The sequence below is a fragment of the Lithobates pipiens genome, unplaced genomic scaffold (assembly GCF_037356315.1).
Source record: "Lithobates pipiens isolate NorthernLeopardFrog02 unplaced genomic scaffold, aLitPip1_a1.2 Scaffold_23, whole genome shotgun sequence".
Classification (NCBI taxonomy): Eukaryota; Metazoa; Chordata; class Amphibia; order Anura; family Ranidae; genus Lithobates; species Lithobates pipiens.
Window position 1 is genome coordinate 312,087,481 of NW_027507785.1, and position 18,422 is coordinate 312,105,902.

Below are 18,422 nucleotides of genomic sequence, written 5' to 3' on the forward strand. Positions count from 1 at the left end.
CAAAAGGTCAGGATCACAGGCAAACAGGGATAGTCAGGACACGCCAAAGTCGGTAACGGAAAACAGAAGAAGAGCACACGGCAGGTAACAGAAAGCTAACACACAAAGGTTGATCAGCAGGATTGGCTAGCAGTGCACAGGTTAATATAGAGTAGTCTGATAGGAGCTAGGGTGGAGCCATGCCAGAGGATGGATTATAAAAGCAGTCAGGTGAGGCTCGGCTGGTCTCTAGAAATGAACACATGGAGACAGGTAAGCAGACAAACTCTATTGCATAACCATGACAATGATTGGACCTGAGCGCTCTGAATGAGCAGATATGTGGGCAAGGGAGTTCCAATGGGTGAAGTATACCTTGCTGGGGGATGAACTATCAGCAACAACCTTGCTATTCCTGATTGGACAAAATGACAGCAACCCGCCTGGAGAACCGCTGATATCCAGCACTGTCGTGGGTTGACGCCAAAGCGGAATTTGAGTAATCCTCTCATTTCTATTATGTATCATGTTACATTGAAAGACACGTTAAATGAGAAAGCCTTATTATGTACCATGATTTATGCCATTTATTTAAACACATTGTTTCCTTTTTCTTTTTTTGGCAGATCTGATGAGATTAAAGCGCACAGGAAGTGACCGATCAAGAAAATCGGCTGAAGGGAAAGAGATAAAAGGGGAAGCATTCATCTCCCGTCAGGCTCCTGGGATGTGTTTTGACTTCCTTCCTGTGGTATGGGCGGATAAGACGCACATGTCATGTCACAGCTTCACACTGAGTGGTACTGACATGTGAAGAAATTAGTGTTGTTTCCCATAACAACCAGATACTTCATTTTGTTATATGATCAGATACCAGGGACAAAGCTCTCTGCTTTCCTCTGCACCGCTGTATTGTGTTTTATGACCTTATAGGTCAGCCACAATGTTACGAGATTTCACGTTATTAGAGCAACTCGCAAGGCCACCAGCTACTTTGCTGCAAGATGTCACCAATGGCGGCAGTGGTTAGCAGGAACGGAGAGGATAGAAAGAGGAGATGGTATGGCGGCAGTCAGATTGGTTGGGTTCAGGCGGAGGTCGAGGCAGGCAGCAAACGAGGAGAGTTGGTTTTAAGGCAGAGGCCAAGGCAGGTGGAAAGCAAGGATGGACAGGAACAAACATAGTCTGCAACAGGGTCGGGAGTCAGGCAATCCAGAAGTTGGGCAAGCACTCTATAGAGATAAGCTGCCAAGAAGTCACAGCATAGCTGCCATAAGGGAAGGAATCTGAATACCTTATTTGACTTGTGCACCAACCCCATCACAAGGGACATCCATGCATGCCCCTGACCAACAAGAACGTGCCCACCTGGTTACATTGTAGCACTCCCCTGCAGTGTCAGTCCTTGTAAACTTAGTACATCTAATGGTGACATACTGTATAAAGAAACCTTCAAAACTAAATCTAACCGCATCAGATCTTCTGTGCAATCTGGTGTGCTTTGGTTTGATTTAGTATTTGCCCAATCACTTGATTGCAGACAGAGCCAGGAAGAGATTGGAGATGCTGGGATTAATATTGAGGGAATGGGATGAGAGCATAAGCCAGGGGTGGGCAACTCATTTTTCCATAGAGCCACATAAGAACCTGGAACTGTTGTGGAGGGCCGAACTTAATTCTGCTCAACATTCATTTTGGACCTGGGAAGGTCCATAAGTGTGTAAACATATCGAAAACAAACACCTGGCACTAGAAATAATAGGTAAACTGCTTATGAAATGTAAAAAAAGGGGGGTAAATGGAGTTAGCCTTACCTGCGCAGATGGTTAATCTATTATATTTGGTCTGAGAGCTGCTCGTTATAGGCAAAACAGCCGTGAATGTTCAAAAAGAATTAATAAATATATTAATGAAACCGCGCTTAGCAGCGTTTTTGCTGCCCTCCAGCTCTATCTGCCCACCCAGACTGTAAAAAAAAAAAACAGATGGAGCTGTTGACAAGCCGCTGCATTGCTAACTTGGGCTGAAGAGTTTGACAAGCGGCACCGCTTGTCAAACTCGCCCATTGAGTTCAATGGGGCTGTGCCACAACCACACACAATGGATGCAATTGCATCGCAGTAGTGCAGCATTATAGGGTTAAATCAGTAAGGATGCTAACAGGCTCAGAGAGGTGTGCTGACAGTGGGGGCATCAAGGGCCAGATAGGGACCACAATTTGTTCAGGTCTGGCATAAAGGTTAGCAATTACGCCTAGCAGCACTAGGGTTCTTGGTTGGAATTCCAAACACGGCACTACCTGCCTGGAGCTTGCATGTTCTCCCTGTGCCTGTGTGGGTTTCCTCCAAGTACTCTGGTTTCCTCCCACACTCTAATGGCATGCTGTTAGGTTATGTGTATGTATGAATGTGAGGTAAGGACCTTAGATTGAAAGCTCCTTGAAGGCAGGGACTGATTATGTACAATATACAATGCTGTGAAAAAGTATTTGCCCCCCTTCTGATTTTATTTAATTTTTTTGCATATTTTTCACACCTATATGACTCAGATCATCAAAGAAATGTTATTATTACACAAATAAATACTATATTCATTTTTTTTAAATGATGGTTTCATTTGTTAAGGCAAAAAACCTGCCTGACTTTATGTGAAAAAGTAATTGCTCCCTAAACCTAATAACTGGTTGTGCCACCATTAGCGACAACAACTGCAATCAAGCGGTTGTGATAACTGGCAATGAGTGAAGCAATTTTGGCCCACTCTTCTTTGCAGGATTGTTTTAATTCAGCCACATTGGAGTGTTTTCCAGCATGAACGGCCTGTGTAAGGTCATGATACAGCATCTCAATTGGATTTAAGTCCGGGCTTTGACTAGGCCACTCCAAAACCTAAATTTTGCTTTGTTTGAACCATTTGGAGGTGGACTTGCTGTTGTCTTTTGGATCATTGTCCTGCTGTATAACCCAAGTGCACTTGAGCTTGAGGTCACAAACTGATGGCCGGACATTTTCCTTTAGGGTTTTCTGGTAGAGCTCAGAATTCATGGTTTCATGGTTTTCAATTATGGTAAGCCGTCCAGGTCCTGAAGCTGCAAAGCAGCCCCAGACCATCACGCTACCACCACCATTTTTGACTGTTGGTATGATGTTCTTGTCATGAAATGCTGTATTTGTTTCATACCAGATGTAACGGGACACACACCTTCCAAAAAGTAAATTTTTTGTCTCATCAGTCCACAGAATATTTGCCTAAAAGTCTTGGGGAAAATCAAGATTTTTTTGGAAAATGTGAGATGAGCGTTTGTGTTCTTTTTGGTCAGCAGTGGCTTTGGCCTTGGAACTTTCCCATGGATGCCATTTTTGCCCAGTCTTTCTTATTGTTGAATCATGAACACTGATCTTACCTGAGGCAAGTGAGGCCGGCAGTTCTTTAGATGTTGTCCCTTTTATGAGCTCCTGGATGAGTGGTCCTCATGCTCTTGGAGTAATTTTTGTAGGCCAGCCACTCCTGGGAAGGTTCACCACTGTTCCAAGTTATCTCCATTTGTGGATAATGGCTCTCCCCGTGGTTCACTGGAGTTCCAAAGCCTTAGAAATGGCTTTGAAACTCTTCCTAGACCGATACATGTACATTAGTTTGTTTCTAATCTGTTGAATTTTTTTAGATTGTGGCATGATGTGCGGCTTTTTGTGATCTGTTAGCGTGCTCCCCTTTGTCAGACAGCTTCTATTTATGTGGTTTCTTGATTCAACAGGTCTGGCAGTAATCTGTGTGGTTGTGGCAAGTAAAATTTAACTCAGCTTTCCAAAAAATTGTGGTTAATCACAGTTCATTCATGATTCAGCATGGGAGGGGGCAATTACTTTTTTGCATAACCCAGGCAGGTTTGATCAGCTTTTTTTCCTTATGAAATAATCATTTAAAAACTGCATCTTGGATTTACTTGGGTTATCTTTGTGTAAATTAATTGAATGAATGAATGAATGAAATACTTGTATAGCGCACAATGCGAACTGAATCGCCTCTAGGCACTGAATTAATTAATTATTACAATTTGTTTGATTTCTTCTTGTTAAAAAAAAAAAAAAAAATGTTTGATGATCTGAATCATTTAAGTGTGAAAAATATGCAAAAAAAAAAATCAGGAAGGGTTTCACAGCACTGTATGTGTAAAGCGCTGCGTAAATTGACAGCGTTATTTAAAGTGGTTGTAAACCCTTACAAATCACTTTGACCTACAGGTAAGCCTAGATTAAGGCTTACCTGTAGGTCCAAGAAATATCTCCTAAACCTATATGGTTTAGGAGATATTTGCCCGAAAACAGGCACCGCTGTCTACGGCGCATGCGCTGTAGACAGCGGCGCGCAGGTGCACTGAGCGCGGCATTCTCAACTACGGAGCTGCCGCGCGTGTCGGCTCCCGTGCGCATGCGCGGGAGTGACGTCATCGCGGCTTTGCCGAATGACAGCGGCGGAGCAGCGAGACCCACCGAGAAGATGGATGCGCCGGACTACAGGGGACAGCGGCGACTTCGCTGGCTCCTGTGTCAGGTAAGTGACACATAATGGACTACTATGCGATGCATAGTAATCCATTATGCTTTGCCTTTGCAGAGAATGAAAGAGGAAGTAAACTCATCAGGGTTTACTTCCTCTTTAAGAACCTGTAATAAAAAAAATAGGGGGTCAAGGGGTGATGTCACCCGTGTGATGATGTAATCTTTGACCCTTCTGGTGACATCAACTATGAAGATGGGTTTACATGACAGTGCCCAGCCTTCACATTCTTATGGCTCAGCTGTTGGTGCTCCTAGGACACAAGATTACCAGCAATAAGGCATTAGCATTACCATGATTAAAACCAGAAGCTCTGGGCAGGCAAGCCACAGTCTGTATGTATTGTAAGGGTTCAATCACAACTTTTACCAAAATACATATTTAATGTTACAACCAAAACAGTTTTGATTGACATTAGTGAATAAAGCTGTTTAGGGAAGAAAATAAATCATTTTGTGTTTTATTCTAGGACTGTAATATTTACCTTGCTGGTACTGAAGAGGGTCACATACACAAGTGTTCCTGCTCGTACAATGAACAGTTTTTGGATACCTACAAGGCACACAAGGTGAGGATTCGCATTACTCCTCTACTGGGCTAAGTCCGATTTCCTGATCACCTCCAGCTTTATGTCGCGTTTCCAAATTTTCTCTGTCTATTCGGATCTCCTTGCTGCAATCAGACTTCAGTTCCTCTTCTGTTCTTTAAGGCTGGGTTCACATCTGCTGCGGCCCTGGTCCACGGCACGGGGTCCAGTGTGTGTCTGTTCACCAATTTCCGGTGCGAATCAGGTATGCATTTTTGCCTGAGGGGGTGATGCTCAACTACACTGCAGAGTGCATGAGCATCATTATTATTATTATACACAATTTATATAGCGCCAACAGTTTACGCAGCACTTTACGATGTATAGGGGGGACAACACAATTACAGTACAATACAAATGGTACGGGAGGGCTCTGCTCTTAGAGCTTACATTGTAAAGGGAGGGGGTGGTACAAAAGTATCATGGGAAATGTAGTTCCAAAACATCTGGGGTGCCAAGGTTCGCCATCATTGCCCTATGCCATTAGCTAAGCTCCCTCGGTGGGGAAACCCACATCCAATTCGCAGAAGTGTGAACCCAGCCTGAAAGTATGACATTATGGGGGAGATTTACTAAATCTGAAGCTATCAGAATCTGTTGCAGCTGTACATGGTAATCAATCAGCTTCTAACTTCAATCTGTTCAATTACTCTACCCTCCCAGTTGTGCCTCTTCAGCTCAGCCCCCCCCCCCCCCAGTGGTGGTGGTGACCCTGCAGCTCAACATCCTCTCCAAGCAGTAAACTCCCCCTGCTTTTCCCATACCAACGGTGACTCAGCTTACACTGCTCCTTCTTCCAACATTGACTCAGCAGCTCAGATTCCCCTGCCCCCTATGCCAGTGATGGCGAACCTTGGCACCTCAGATGTTTTGGAACTACATTTCCCATGATGCTCCACTACACTGCAGAGTGCATGAGCATCATGGGGAATGTAGTTCTGAAACATCTGGGGTGCCAAGGTTCGCCATCACTGCCTTATGCCATTAGCTAAACTCCCTATGTTATTCCCTCCCAACAGTGACTCAGCTGCTCAGCTCCCCCTGATCTCCTCTGCCGGAATCACAGCTCCCTCTGCTTTCCCAAAATTGACGCAGCAGTTTCGCCCCTCCTGCAAACAGCAGATCAACTCTCCCTGTTAGGCTGGCCGTACGTTTTCAATTCTCTTGTACACTTTTGCTTTAGATTTACCTTAAACTATGTAGTGCAAGGATCTGCCTAAATGGATGCAATTGAAAGTTGTTTCGTTTTGCCCTCATATTATGTTTTTTTTGTAAATCTAAAGGAAAATTGTACAAGTGAATTGAACATGTATGGCCAGCCTTACCCTCTCCCAGCATTGTCTAATTTAGTGTAAACACAAATCAGGTGCTTTGGGGGGGCGGAAGTGTTGAGAAAATGCCTTGAAAGCCTTCATAAATGGGGCTTAACCAGAAGTCTTTTCTTCTGGATAATATCTCTAGGGGCATAGACTAATGTCTGCCTATCTGTATTTATTTTTTTTATTTTTATTTGATTCTCCTGTATTGCTTCTAGATTCTTCTATGGCTTATACAGTAGGTTCACCAATAGATGCACACACCCATTCTATATTCTAATTACTACTACTTCGAATCATATTGCTTCCAGATTCCTGTATTACTAATAGTCTAATTTATTCTGGGTCTCCCTATCACTTCCATTCCTGTATTATTAATAGCTTCCTTTATTCTAAGTTCACCTCGTCTCTTCCAGGTTCCTGTATTATTAATAGATCACTTCATTCTAGGCTTCCCTATCTCTTCCAGGATTCCTGTATTATTATTAGGCTCCTTTATTCTAGGTTCCCTTGTCTCTTAGGCCGCGTACACACGCGGGGACTGTTCGCCCAACTTTGTCCGTCAAACAGTTTCGGCAAACAGTCCGCTCAAAATTAGCATGGACGGACATGGCCACACACGACGTACGAACAGTTTGCTGAAACCGTGCGCGATGACGTGAACGGCACGTACGACGGGGCGAAAAATACGACGTCCTATACACTGCATTATAACTTTCGGCGTGTAAAGCCTTTCTGAGCATGCGCGGAACTTAGTTTGTCGAACAAGCCTACACACGAGGGAACTGTTCGCTGAAACAAGGTTTCAGCGGATAGTTTTTCGGAAATTCCGAAAAACCTTTTTCAGCGGACTGTTCGCTGAAACTGTCCGCTGAAAGCCCACACACGAGCGGACTGTTTGCCGAAACACTGTTCAGCGGACAAAGTTGGGCGAACAGTCCCCGCGTGTGTACGCGGCCTTAGACGATTTTGTTCTAGGTTCTCCTTTCTTTTCCAGATTCCTGTATTATTAATAGATCATTTTGTTCTAGGTTCTCCTTTCTCTTCCAGATTCCTGTATTATTAATAGATCATTTTGTTCTAGGTTCTCCTTTCTCTTCCAGATTCCTGTATTATTAATAGGTACCTTTATTCTGGGTTCCCCTATCTTTTCCAGATTCCAATATTATTAATAGATTTCTTCATTCTAAGTTCTCCTATCTCTTCCAAATTCTTTTATTATTTTTAGGTTTGTTTATTCTAAGTCCCCTTGTCTCTTCCAGATTCCTGTATTTTTATTAGATTATTTTATTCTAGCTTCCCCTGTCTCTTCCAGATCCCTGTGTTATTATTATATTCCTTTATTCTGGGTTCCCTTATCACTTCCAGATTCTTGTATTATAAATAGGCTCCATTATTCTAGGTTCCCCTATCTCTTCCAGATTCATGTATTATTAATAGGTTTTTTTATTCTAGGTTCCCTCGTCTCTTCCAGATTCCTGAATTAATAATAGATCCCTTTATTCCAGGTTCCCCTGTCTCTTCCAGATTCCTGTATCATTAATAAATTCCTTTATTCTAGGTTCCCCTTTTGCTTTCAGATTTCTGTATTATTAATAGGTTCCTTTATTCTACGTTTCCCTATCTCTTCCAGATTCCTGTATTATTAATAGGCTTTTTTATTCTAGGTTCCCTCGTCTCCTCCAGATTGCTAAATTAATAATAGATCCCTTTATTCCAGGTTCCCCTATCTCTTCCAGATTCCCGTATCATTAATAAATTCCTTTATTCTAGGTTCCCCTATCTCTTCCAGATTCCTGTATTAATAATAGGTTCCTTTATTCTGGATTCCCCTAGCTTTTTCAGATTCCTGTATTAATAATAGATCCCTTTGTTCTACCGTAGGTTCTCCTGTCTCTTCCAGATTCCTGTGATATTAACAGATTCATTTGTTCTAGGTCTCCCTATCTCTTTCAGATTCCTGTATTATTGTTAGATTCCTTTATTCTGCATTCCCCTATCTTTTCCAGATGCCAGTATTATTAATAGATTTCTTCATTTTAAGTTCCCCTATCTCTTCTAAAATCCTGTTTTAATAATAGATTCCTTTTATTGTAGGTTCCCGTTCCCTCATTGCTTATAGATCCCTGTATTGTTATTAGATTCCTTTATTCTGGATTCCCTTATCTCTTCCAGATTCCAGTATTATTAATACGTTATTTTATTCTAGGTTCCCCTATCTCCTCCAGATTCCTGTATTATCAATAAATTCCTTTATTCTAGGTTCCCCTATCTCTTCCAGATTCCAGTATTATTAATAAGTTATTTTATTCTAGGTTCCCCTATCTCCTCCAGATTCCTGTATTATCAATAAATTCCTTTATTCTAGGTTCCCCTATCTCTTCCAGATTCCTGTATTATTAATAGGTTCCTTTATTCTAACTTCCCCTGTCTCTTCCAGGATCCTGTATTATAAATAGATCTCTTTATTCTAGGTTCCCCTATCTCTTCCAGATCCCTGTATTAATAATAGGTTCCTTTATTCTAGGTTCCTCTATCTGTTCCATATTCCAGTATTGTTAATATATTCCTATATCCTAGGTTCCCCATATCTCTGCCAGATTCCAATATTATTAATAGGTTCGTGTATTCTAGGTTCCCCTATCTCCTCCAGATTTCTGTATTATCAATAAATTCCTTTATTCTAGGTTCCCCTATCTCCTCCAGATTTCTGTATTATCAATAAATTCCTTTATTCTAGGTTCCCCTATCTCTTCCAGATCCCTGTATTAATAATAGGTTCCTTTATTCTAGGTTCCTCTATCTGTTCCATATTCCAGTATTGTTAATATATTCCTATATTCTAGGTTCCCCATATCTCTGCCAGATTCCAGTATTATTAATATAGGTTCCTTTATTCTAGGTTCCCCTATCTCTTCCAGATCCCTGTATTATCAATAAATTCCTTTATTCTAGGTTCCCCTATCTCCTCCAGATTTCTGTATTATCAATAAATTCCTTTATTCTAGGTTCCCCTATCTCTTCCAGATCCCTTAATTAATAATAGGTTCCTTTATTCTAGGTTCCTCTCTCTGTTCCATATTCCATTATTGTTAATAGATTCCTATATTCTAGGTTCCCCTATCTCTGCCAGATACCTGTATTATTAATAGGTTCCATTATTCTAGGTTCCCGTATCTCTTCCAGATTCCTGTATTAGATGAGACATCTTTCAGTTTGGTACCGTATCAGTTGATAATGATTCTATCTATATCATTAACAAATGACACATGAGTTTAATTATGCCTAATTGAGAAAGGCCAGGCCCTGTTCCTAGAAAATTGGATTTCCTTTCTACTAATTGAGTATAATTTATAGGTTGCCTGCTTCTAACAAGGCTGATTTAATTCCAAACATTATGTGTAAATCAGTTTACAAATTGGAAGGTTCAGTTTTTTTGTTACCCTAATGACTGGCTCATATTCTTACCTGTATAGAAATGTAAATACTCTGCAGTTTTATCTAGCATTGTACATAGATATAAGTTTTGTTCTGAAAATGCCAATACTTTTTGCTGGTAGTTTACAGCAAAAGTCTGGGCAGATGTAAAATACACAAATGAATGCAGCTTTGAATTCATTAATACATCATTATTTATTAAGGTATTAGCCTTAGTCCTTGTAGAGCAGAAATTAGATTGGGGGAGGGAGAAGCAGCACAAGGAGCTAATCCACTGTGCTAACCAGAGACATGCTGACAGGAGGAGAGAGCAGAGTGACAGTGAGATGAGCTCATCAGTCTGCTGCTTCTCTCTTTGCTGTTCTGTCACAGCTGAATGAATGAATGAATGAATAATTTGTATAGCGCACAAAGCGAACTGAATCGCATTAAGGCGCTGTGGATGAATGAATAAAGGGACAAGAATTGTTAGATCCAATTTACACTGGAGTTTAGACCTGTAGACTGTGAATGGGCCATGTGTTTGTGCTGCTTGAGCTGCCAGGAATGCATGCAGGCATCCCAAATGTGTGGGGATGCTGCAGCTGCATGGACGTGTGGGTGCAGGTGAGCAGGCCTGAACACACACTGTCTGTATTCAGAGCCACCAGTCTTATTAGGACAAGCATTTGTATCTGTGCAGCCACTGTGTCCCCGTATATTATTTTGCGCTGTCTGCAGCTTAAGCTGCATTAACACACAGCTTATTCATGGTATACAGGCCTCAGCACCCATGCATTTAAGGTCTAATGCCCCATACACACGGTTGGACATTCCGACAACAAAATCAATCAGATTTTTTCTGATGGATGTTGGCCCAAACTTGTCTTGCATACACACAGTCGCACAAAGTTGTCGGAAAATCCGATCGTTCAGAACGCGGTGACGTAGAACACATACAACGGGACTATAAAGAGGCCAGTAGCCAATAGCTTTCGTCTCTTATTTTATTCTGAGCATGCGCGGCACTTTGTCTGTCGGAATTGTCTACACACGATCGGAATTTAAACGATCGGATTTTGATCCAGCTCTCAAACTTTGTGCGTCGGAAAATCAGACGGAAAAAGTCCGATGGAGCCCACATGCAATTGGATTTTCCGACAACATGATCCGATCGCACATTTTCCATTGGAAAATCGGACCGTGTGTATGGGGCATAAGTGTTACTTAACCACTTGACCTCTGGAAGATTTACCCCCTTCATGGCCAGGACATTTTTTGCGATACGGCACTGTGTTACTTTAACTAACAATTGTGCGACCTTGCAACACTGCACCCAAATAAAAAAACTGATGTCCTTTTTTTCCCTACAAATAGAGCTTTCTTTTGGTGGTATTTGATCACCTCTGCTGTTTTTATTTTTTACGCTATAAACAGATTATAAAAAAGACCAAACTACTCCTTTGTGTTATGTACCTTTTTGTACGTGATTTCAATAAATTCAATTGTTTAAAAAAAAAAAAAAAGACCAACAATTTTGAACATAAAAAACAATATTGTTTATTTTCTACTTTAAAATATATCCAAGAAATAAATTAGAAAAATCAAATTTCTTCATAAATTTTGGCCAATATGTATTCTGCTACATATTTTTGGCAAAAAAAAAGTGAATAGTGATGGTTTGCGCAAAAGTTATAGTGTTTACAAACTATGGTGCACAGTATATATACTGGAATTTTTTTTATTTTATTTTATTAATACTAGTTATGGTGGCAACCAGTGACTTATAGAGGGACTGCGATATTGCGGTGGACATTCTGACACTTTTCACACTTTAACAGAGATCAGTGCTAAAAATAGGCACTGTCACTGTACTAATGACACTGGCTGGGAAGGGGTTAAACATCTAGGACAATCAAGGGGTTAAATGTGTGCCTAGCCAGTGTTTGTGTACACTATGTGAGGTGCTTTCACTAAGAGAAGTATTGGTGCACGCTTCTTTCTCATCGCTTGAGAAAGGAGCTTGCATGCTCCGTATGAGCATTGCGCATGAAACGCATTGTGGTTCTCTCCCCTCACCCTGGTGACGTCACACGCACACTGGCACCACGCTTCAAGCTGGTTTCCATCTATCTGTACCCGGAACGACTCAGGACCTGCCGCCACCTTGCTGTCTACTGTGGCTACCGCATCTGCTATACTCTCGGACCAGAGGCGTTGAGGACGTATTTCACCAGGGGTCCATCCTAAGATGAGCCTTTTATACCGTACTTTGATGTTAGTCTTCACTTGACTGCTTGCCCTTGTACTTAGCAAATACTGCACTTAGAGGCCCTTTTCTGTTTTTTCTACATGTCGTTTTCCAAAGTATTGACTCCTGAGAAGAGCTCTGCCCTTAGTGTGTGCTTCCTAATCGATATCTACTATTGAGAGGTGTCATTCATCTGTCCATGGACTCTATCCCCACCCCCGCTTATGCATTGACTTATTGGACTAATCCCTAATTATCTACATGCCTTCAATGTAATCATCCTGTGCGCTGGCATTTTATTCTTTTTACTCAATGCTACTTGGATATTATAGATCAGTCGAAAAGTTAGTGCATCTCACCTGCCTTAGGTCTACGTGAACAATGCCCAGATCCCATATTGCATGTAACTGAGCCCCTGAATTCCAAAGAGGGCCCAGGAGTACATAAATGGTACATCTGCCCCAGTCTCTAGTTTGCCAGTTGGTCATTATGAAGACATCTCAGAATCCTATTCCTTTTGTTTTCAATACAACAAGAGGCGTGAGACCCTTTATAATGGGGAAAGGGGGGCAGAGGTAGAGACCACGATGGTCATCTCACTATAAGCCCCTGTACACACGGTTGGAGATTTCGACAACCAAATCCATCAGATTTTGCCCGTCGGATTTTGTCCGTCGGATCTTGTCCGAAACTGATGCATACACACGGTCGGACTAAGTTGTCGAAAAATCCGATCTTTCAGAACGTGATGACGTAATTTCGTTACGATGGGACTACATTCAGGCTAGTAGCCAATAGCTTTGATGTAGGAATTTGACCTGAGCATGCGTGGCACTTGGTCCGATCAAAATTCTCTACACATGATCGGAGTATGTCCGATCGAACCAGTTGGTCGGGAAATATTTCCAACAAGTTGGAAATTTGGGTCCGACGGCTATTCCAACGGAAACATTCCGATGCATACCACACACAGTCGGATTATCCGACAACACAGTCCAATAGGACACATTCCGACGGATTCTCCGATCGTGTGTACAAGGCTTTAGAGATGCAGGGCACTGAATTCAATCCCCTGGGGCCACCCATAGCTGAAACAGTGCACTGACCTTCAAAGATTGGGCATGTCTGTTCTTCTCTACTCCCAACCAGCCAAGTTGAATAGCCGATAAAGAACGGCCTCGGCCTACAAGTCTCCACCAAACCATACATCAGGATGCAATTTGTCCCACCCACCGGGGCTTAGCTATAAAGACCCTATGACTTAGTCCTAGTGGGCAGGGCGAGACGCATCAGGTTGTGTGGTATGGTGGACACATGTAGGCTGAGGCCGCTCTTTATCACTCATTCACCTTGTCTGGTCAGGAGTAGTAGCAATCCTTTATTCTTTACATTATTCTTTACATTTAACCTCCTGGATTGGTACTATGACAAGCCTGCACCCCATGTTCAGGGATATGCTTTCACCTCTACTTTGAGGGGCATCCAAAGCAATCAAACAGGTATTATACTCATCACCGTAGCCAATTTCTTATGATAATATGTACCATCTGTCTAAATGTCTCTTCATATTTCAGGGTCCAGTCTATAAGTTGGTGTGGTCTCCCTTCTGCTCAGACGTGTTCCTCAGTTGCTCGGCAGATTGGTGTATTCACTTGTGGCATCAGAACATCCTGAAACCCATCTTAACATTCTCGGCCACGACAAACGCCGTCCATGACATCATGTGGTCTCCGACCTCGCCGCTAGTGTTTGGAGCGGTGAATGAGAATAGGGTGGAGATCTGGGATTTGGGTGTCAGCACGTAAGTCAGCTGTTTTTGATTCAGAGTGACATTTTGTTTCTGAAGCAATGTGCAGTAAAATGGAAACTGGCGGCAGATATCCTTATCTCTTTTTTAAGTTAATGTATAAACTCATTGCTTGACTCCTTTACTAATGTCTCATCCTTTCAACTGCATCATACTTGTTATACTTTTAATTAGTAATTATGTATAATTATAAGTAGTGATCGTTTCTGATGCTTCTGGAGCGATAAGACTTTAACTGGTTTACGGCTCACGCACATAGGGAGCTAGGCCTGTGATGGTGTTTTTGGGTACATGGGAGTCACAAGTGCAGTGTACAGCCTGCTGCCAGCAGCATGGGAAAATCAATGACGGGCTGAAATACTTACATATTTCTAATCGGCAGGGCTTTTTTTCTCAGTGAAAAGGTGCAGGTACTTCCCCCTTTTAAGTTACCCCTTGTCTCCACCCCCTACCCACCTCTGAGCACTGTCTCTTGGTTCCACCCCCCTACCTACTGCCCAATACTGCCCCTTTTAGAGAATACAGAAGCAAGTATAATTGTGTGGTGTTAAGGTATGTATATGGAATTTGTTAATGATAACAAAGAAAGGCAGTAAAATGGATCCCCTGCAGCCAGCAATAATAGAACCCCCACAACGATATACCCCCAAGCAACAGTAGATCAACCCCAGCAACAAAAGACACTACCAGCAACAATAAATCTCCCAGCAGCCAGCATCAATAGACCCTCCAGCACACCCTAGCACCCCTTGCCATTACATACATTCAGTGCTGGAGGTACCGGGAACTGCGTTCCCCCACGTTCCCGCTGAAAAAAAGCCCTGCTAATCAGTACTTGCATTTAACATTCGCCCCCGAATGTCAAAACCCTGCGTTTGAGGCATACATCCCTGGAAACACGCAACCCTAAATGCGAGTACCAGTCTGAACAGTGTGCAGCGACTGCATATTTCAACCAGTCGTATTTAAAAAGGTTGCTGGAAGTGGGCTGTATGCCACACCCATGCCTCCCTTGTGCCCAAAAATGCTCTGCTGTTATGCTGTACAGGCCAAACCACCCGTGTTCTTGAGCCCTAACATACCAAGATGGGGTTAAAGAGCCAAATCTTGAGCTGTTTGTGAACATGTCCATTAGAGAGTCAGGGGTGGAATACTAAAACAGAGACTCAAATACTTGTTTGGTGAATGATGGAGAAGTCTAAGTAGTAGTCAAGGTCCATGTGGATAAAGGTTCTGGGGGGATTCCACTACTGGATTATGATTAAAGCAGAATAGGTGGCGACTTGGGGCCCCAAACCTCAGTATGGCCCATGGGATGCTAAATTAAAATTCTCCACTTTAGTATACTCTATAGCAAGTTTAATTCCGTTTTTCCAATTCTTTCATTTTTTTTTTAGAAGGTGATCAGCAATGACAGTATTTGCACTAAAGGTAAAGGTTTCCCAATCAGACACAATACATACAACACATTTCCTATATCTGGACACATTGTTTCCATATCATCCAGCATTCCACTACATAAGATCCAATCAAAAATTTAAATATTGTGATCCAAATCATCAGAGGCAAATCATGCTCAAGGCAACCTAAGCAGGAGTTTAATGCCGCATACACACGATCAGACTTTCCGGCGGACTAGAGTCCGTCGGACAATTCGATCATGTGGGGGCTCCAGGGGACTTTTTCTTCCCAAAAGTCTGGCGGATCTAGAAATAAGACTGGCTTCAAATTTGTCGGCCGGACTCGGCTTTTAGCAGACAATCCGTTGGTCTGTGTGCTAGTCTGACGGACTAAAACTGACGCTAGGGCAGCTATTGGCTACTGGCTATGAACTGCCTTATTCTACGTCATCACGTTTGAATCCATCGGACTTTTGGAGTGATCGTGTGTGGCCAAGTCCGTTCATTTTAAAGTCCAGCTGCAAAGTCTGTTGAATTGTCTGCCGGAAAGTCCGATCGTGTGTATGCAGCATTAAGCCCAGTGGATGTCCAGAAGGCATAGCTGCTACTTTTTTTATACTCCTGCAGTCAGGGCTTTTTTCATCAGCAATGCAGGGGAACGCAGTTCTGCCACCTCCAGTACTAAGGCCCCTTTCACACATGCGGATGGTATGTCCGTATTTCATCCATCCGTTTGCGGATGAAATACGGGCCATACATTCATCCCTATGGGATAGCGGGTGTCTGCGGATGAGCATCCGCAGACACCCGCTATTGTCCGCCTCCGCAATTGTCCGATTCTGCAGACGGAGGAAAATCCTATTTTTCTGTCCGTCTGCAGAGCGGATCGGATGAACACGGACACACGGTCCGTGCTCGTCCGATCCCCATAGAGGAGAGCGGAGAGCTGACAGGGCGGTCCCCACACAGTGTGCGGAGACCGCCCTGTCCGCAGCCGGCTCAGCGGGGACAACGGAGCGATCCCCGCTGAGCGAGCGGATCTTCACGGGGCGGATCATTACTGATCTGCCCCGTGTGAAAGAGGCCTAAGTGTATGTAATGGCAAGAGATGCTGAAGTGTGCTAAATAGTCTATTGATGCTAGTTGCTTGGGAAACTATTGTTTTTGGTGAAGTATCTATTATTGCTGGTGGTCAATTTTTGCTAGAATGGATCTACTGTTGTGGATCGGGTACATTGTTGCTGGCTGCTGGGAAGTCTACTAATGCTGGCTGCTGGGAGATTTAGTGTTGCTGGCAGATAAATCCTGTATTTTTTCTGGGGTGGATCTATTGTTTCTGGGGGGGGGGGGGGTTGTTTTGTTGGGGGGATCTATTGTTGCTGGGTGGATCAATTGTTGCTGGGGGGGATTGTTTTGTTGGGGGGAATCTATTATTGCTGGGTGGATCAATTGGTGCTGGGAAATAATTTGTTGCAGGGGGTCTATTGTTGAAGGGGGGGCATTGTTGGTCAGTTTAGTGTACCTATTTTACTGCCTTTCTTGTTATCATTAACAAAATCCATACAAATTATTTAGCACCACAAAATGATACCTAATTCTGTATTCTCTAAAAGGGGCGATACTGGTAGGTGGATAGGGGGTGGAACCAAGAGATGGTGCTCAGAGGGGGGTAGGGGGCAGAGACAAGGGGTGACTCTGCCTGCAGTAAGCCAGGGGGATAGTACAGATCAATCATATCCACCTGTCACTTAACAAGAGAGGATGGACTTGTAGACAGTTGGTTTCCTATGGGGCCAGTACAAACAATGCAAATTAAGCAGCTTACGACAACTTTGTGCGACCGTGTGTATGCAAGACTAGTTTCGGCCAAAATTTTGTGGTTGGAATGTCCGACCGTGTGTATTGGGCATTAATCTGTCTCTGATCCTTAAAAGAGAAGTATGGGTATTTTTTTATTTTAGAATCATACTTACCTAGGTGGATGCAACATTGGTCCGATGCTGCATCTGTTCCCCAGCACCTCTAACATTGAGAACTGAGCGATCATACATCACCAATTGCTCGGTTCTCACAGCTCCATGAGCAGAGAGCTGACGACTGCCAGTTACAGCTCTCTGCTTTGCCCTCCTCCTCGCTCACTGGAGCGCTGAGCTGTGGAGGGGGCGGAGCGGCCAGCTCAGCCTCTCAGTGGCTCGCTGAGAGGCCGAGCCAGGAGACGGTTGTCGGTGCAGGCATGTGGAGGGATCCTGACTCTATGGTCGTGATGATGCCCGAGCCTGGACCGGCTCTGTGACATCAGCCCGCTCTGAAAATGTGTCTGAAAAGAGCAAAACGAACTGCAGTCCTGTGATCCACAGAAGTTCAGCCAAACGAGCTTTCCCCGTACTTCTCCATTAATGGATGATCCAATGAAACTGGTGGGGGGCCCATGAATTGGAAGCATCCGGGGGCCCACAGCCTAGGTGCAACTAAATATGTTTGGGGATTTTAAAAATGATATATAGCCTTCTTTTTTCTACCCGCTCTTCGGTCATATGCACGGAGAAGGTGGCTTTATACACCATTATTTTTAGAGAGAGTCTATATTTATTCATATGTGATGTCTTCAGCTTTTGATCTTTTTGTCTTCTACAGATTGGACCCGATCATTGTGAGTTCTGCCAAACCTGGAGTCAGACTCACGACTCTGCTCTTTGCTAAGAACACAAACTGCGTCCTGATAGGAGACAGCGATGGACAAGTCAGTGTGTACACGCTGAGAAACGTCTCACGTTCGGGGGCATCAGAGGTGAGGCTTTTTTTCTTTGTTGTCACATTCATTCAGTATTTAATGCTTTTTTCCTTTTCTATTTCTTTTTTCGTTTTAGATACAGTCAGCCACCGCTAGGTTTCTATTACTGTCTGTTTCCCCGCTGAGGAGATTCACACCTTTTTTGTTTGTTCTGGTGACCATTGTCTCTCAGACAGAAAGTGATAGAATTGGTCTATTGCGATCGTTCGTATTTGAATCGATTATAAATTGCAATGTGTATGGTGAGCATTAGATGTGATCTTCCCCAGAATAGATCCAGAAACTAAACCACGGTTACATTTGTTTCGTGAAAGTAAT

General features: G+C 43.1%; 1 protein-coding gene across 1 annotated transcript in view; it reads left to right on the top strand.

Annotated features, from left to right (window-relative positions):
- Window positions 1-18,422, top strand: part of DNAI4 (dynein axonemal intermediate chain 4) — a 70,759-nt gene that overhangs the window by 50,603 nt on the left and 1,734 nt on the right. The window contains exons 13-16 of the mRNA XM_077450522.1: window positions 606-730; window positions 5,006-5,104; window positions 13,681-13,907; window positions 17,948-18,101. Coding sequence (XP_077306648.1) covers window positions 606-730; window positions 5,006-5,104; window positions 13,681-13,907; window positions 17,948-18,101 — 605 coding nt within the window. The remainder of the gene's footprint in view (window positions 1-605; window positions 731-5,005; window positions 5,105-13,680; window positions 13,908-17,947; window positions 18,102-18,422) is intronic.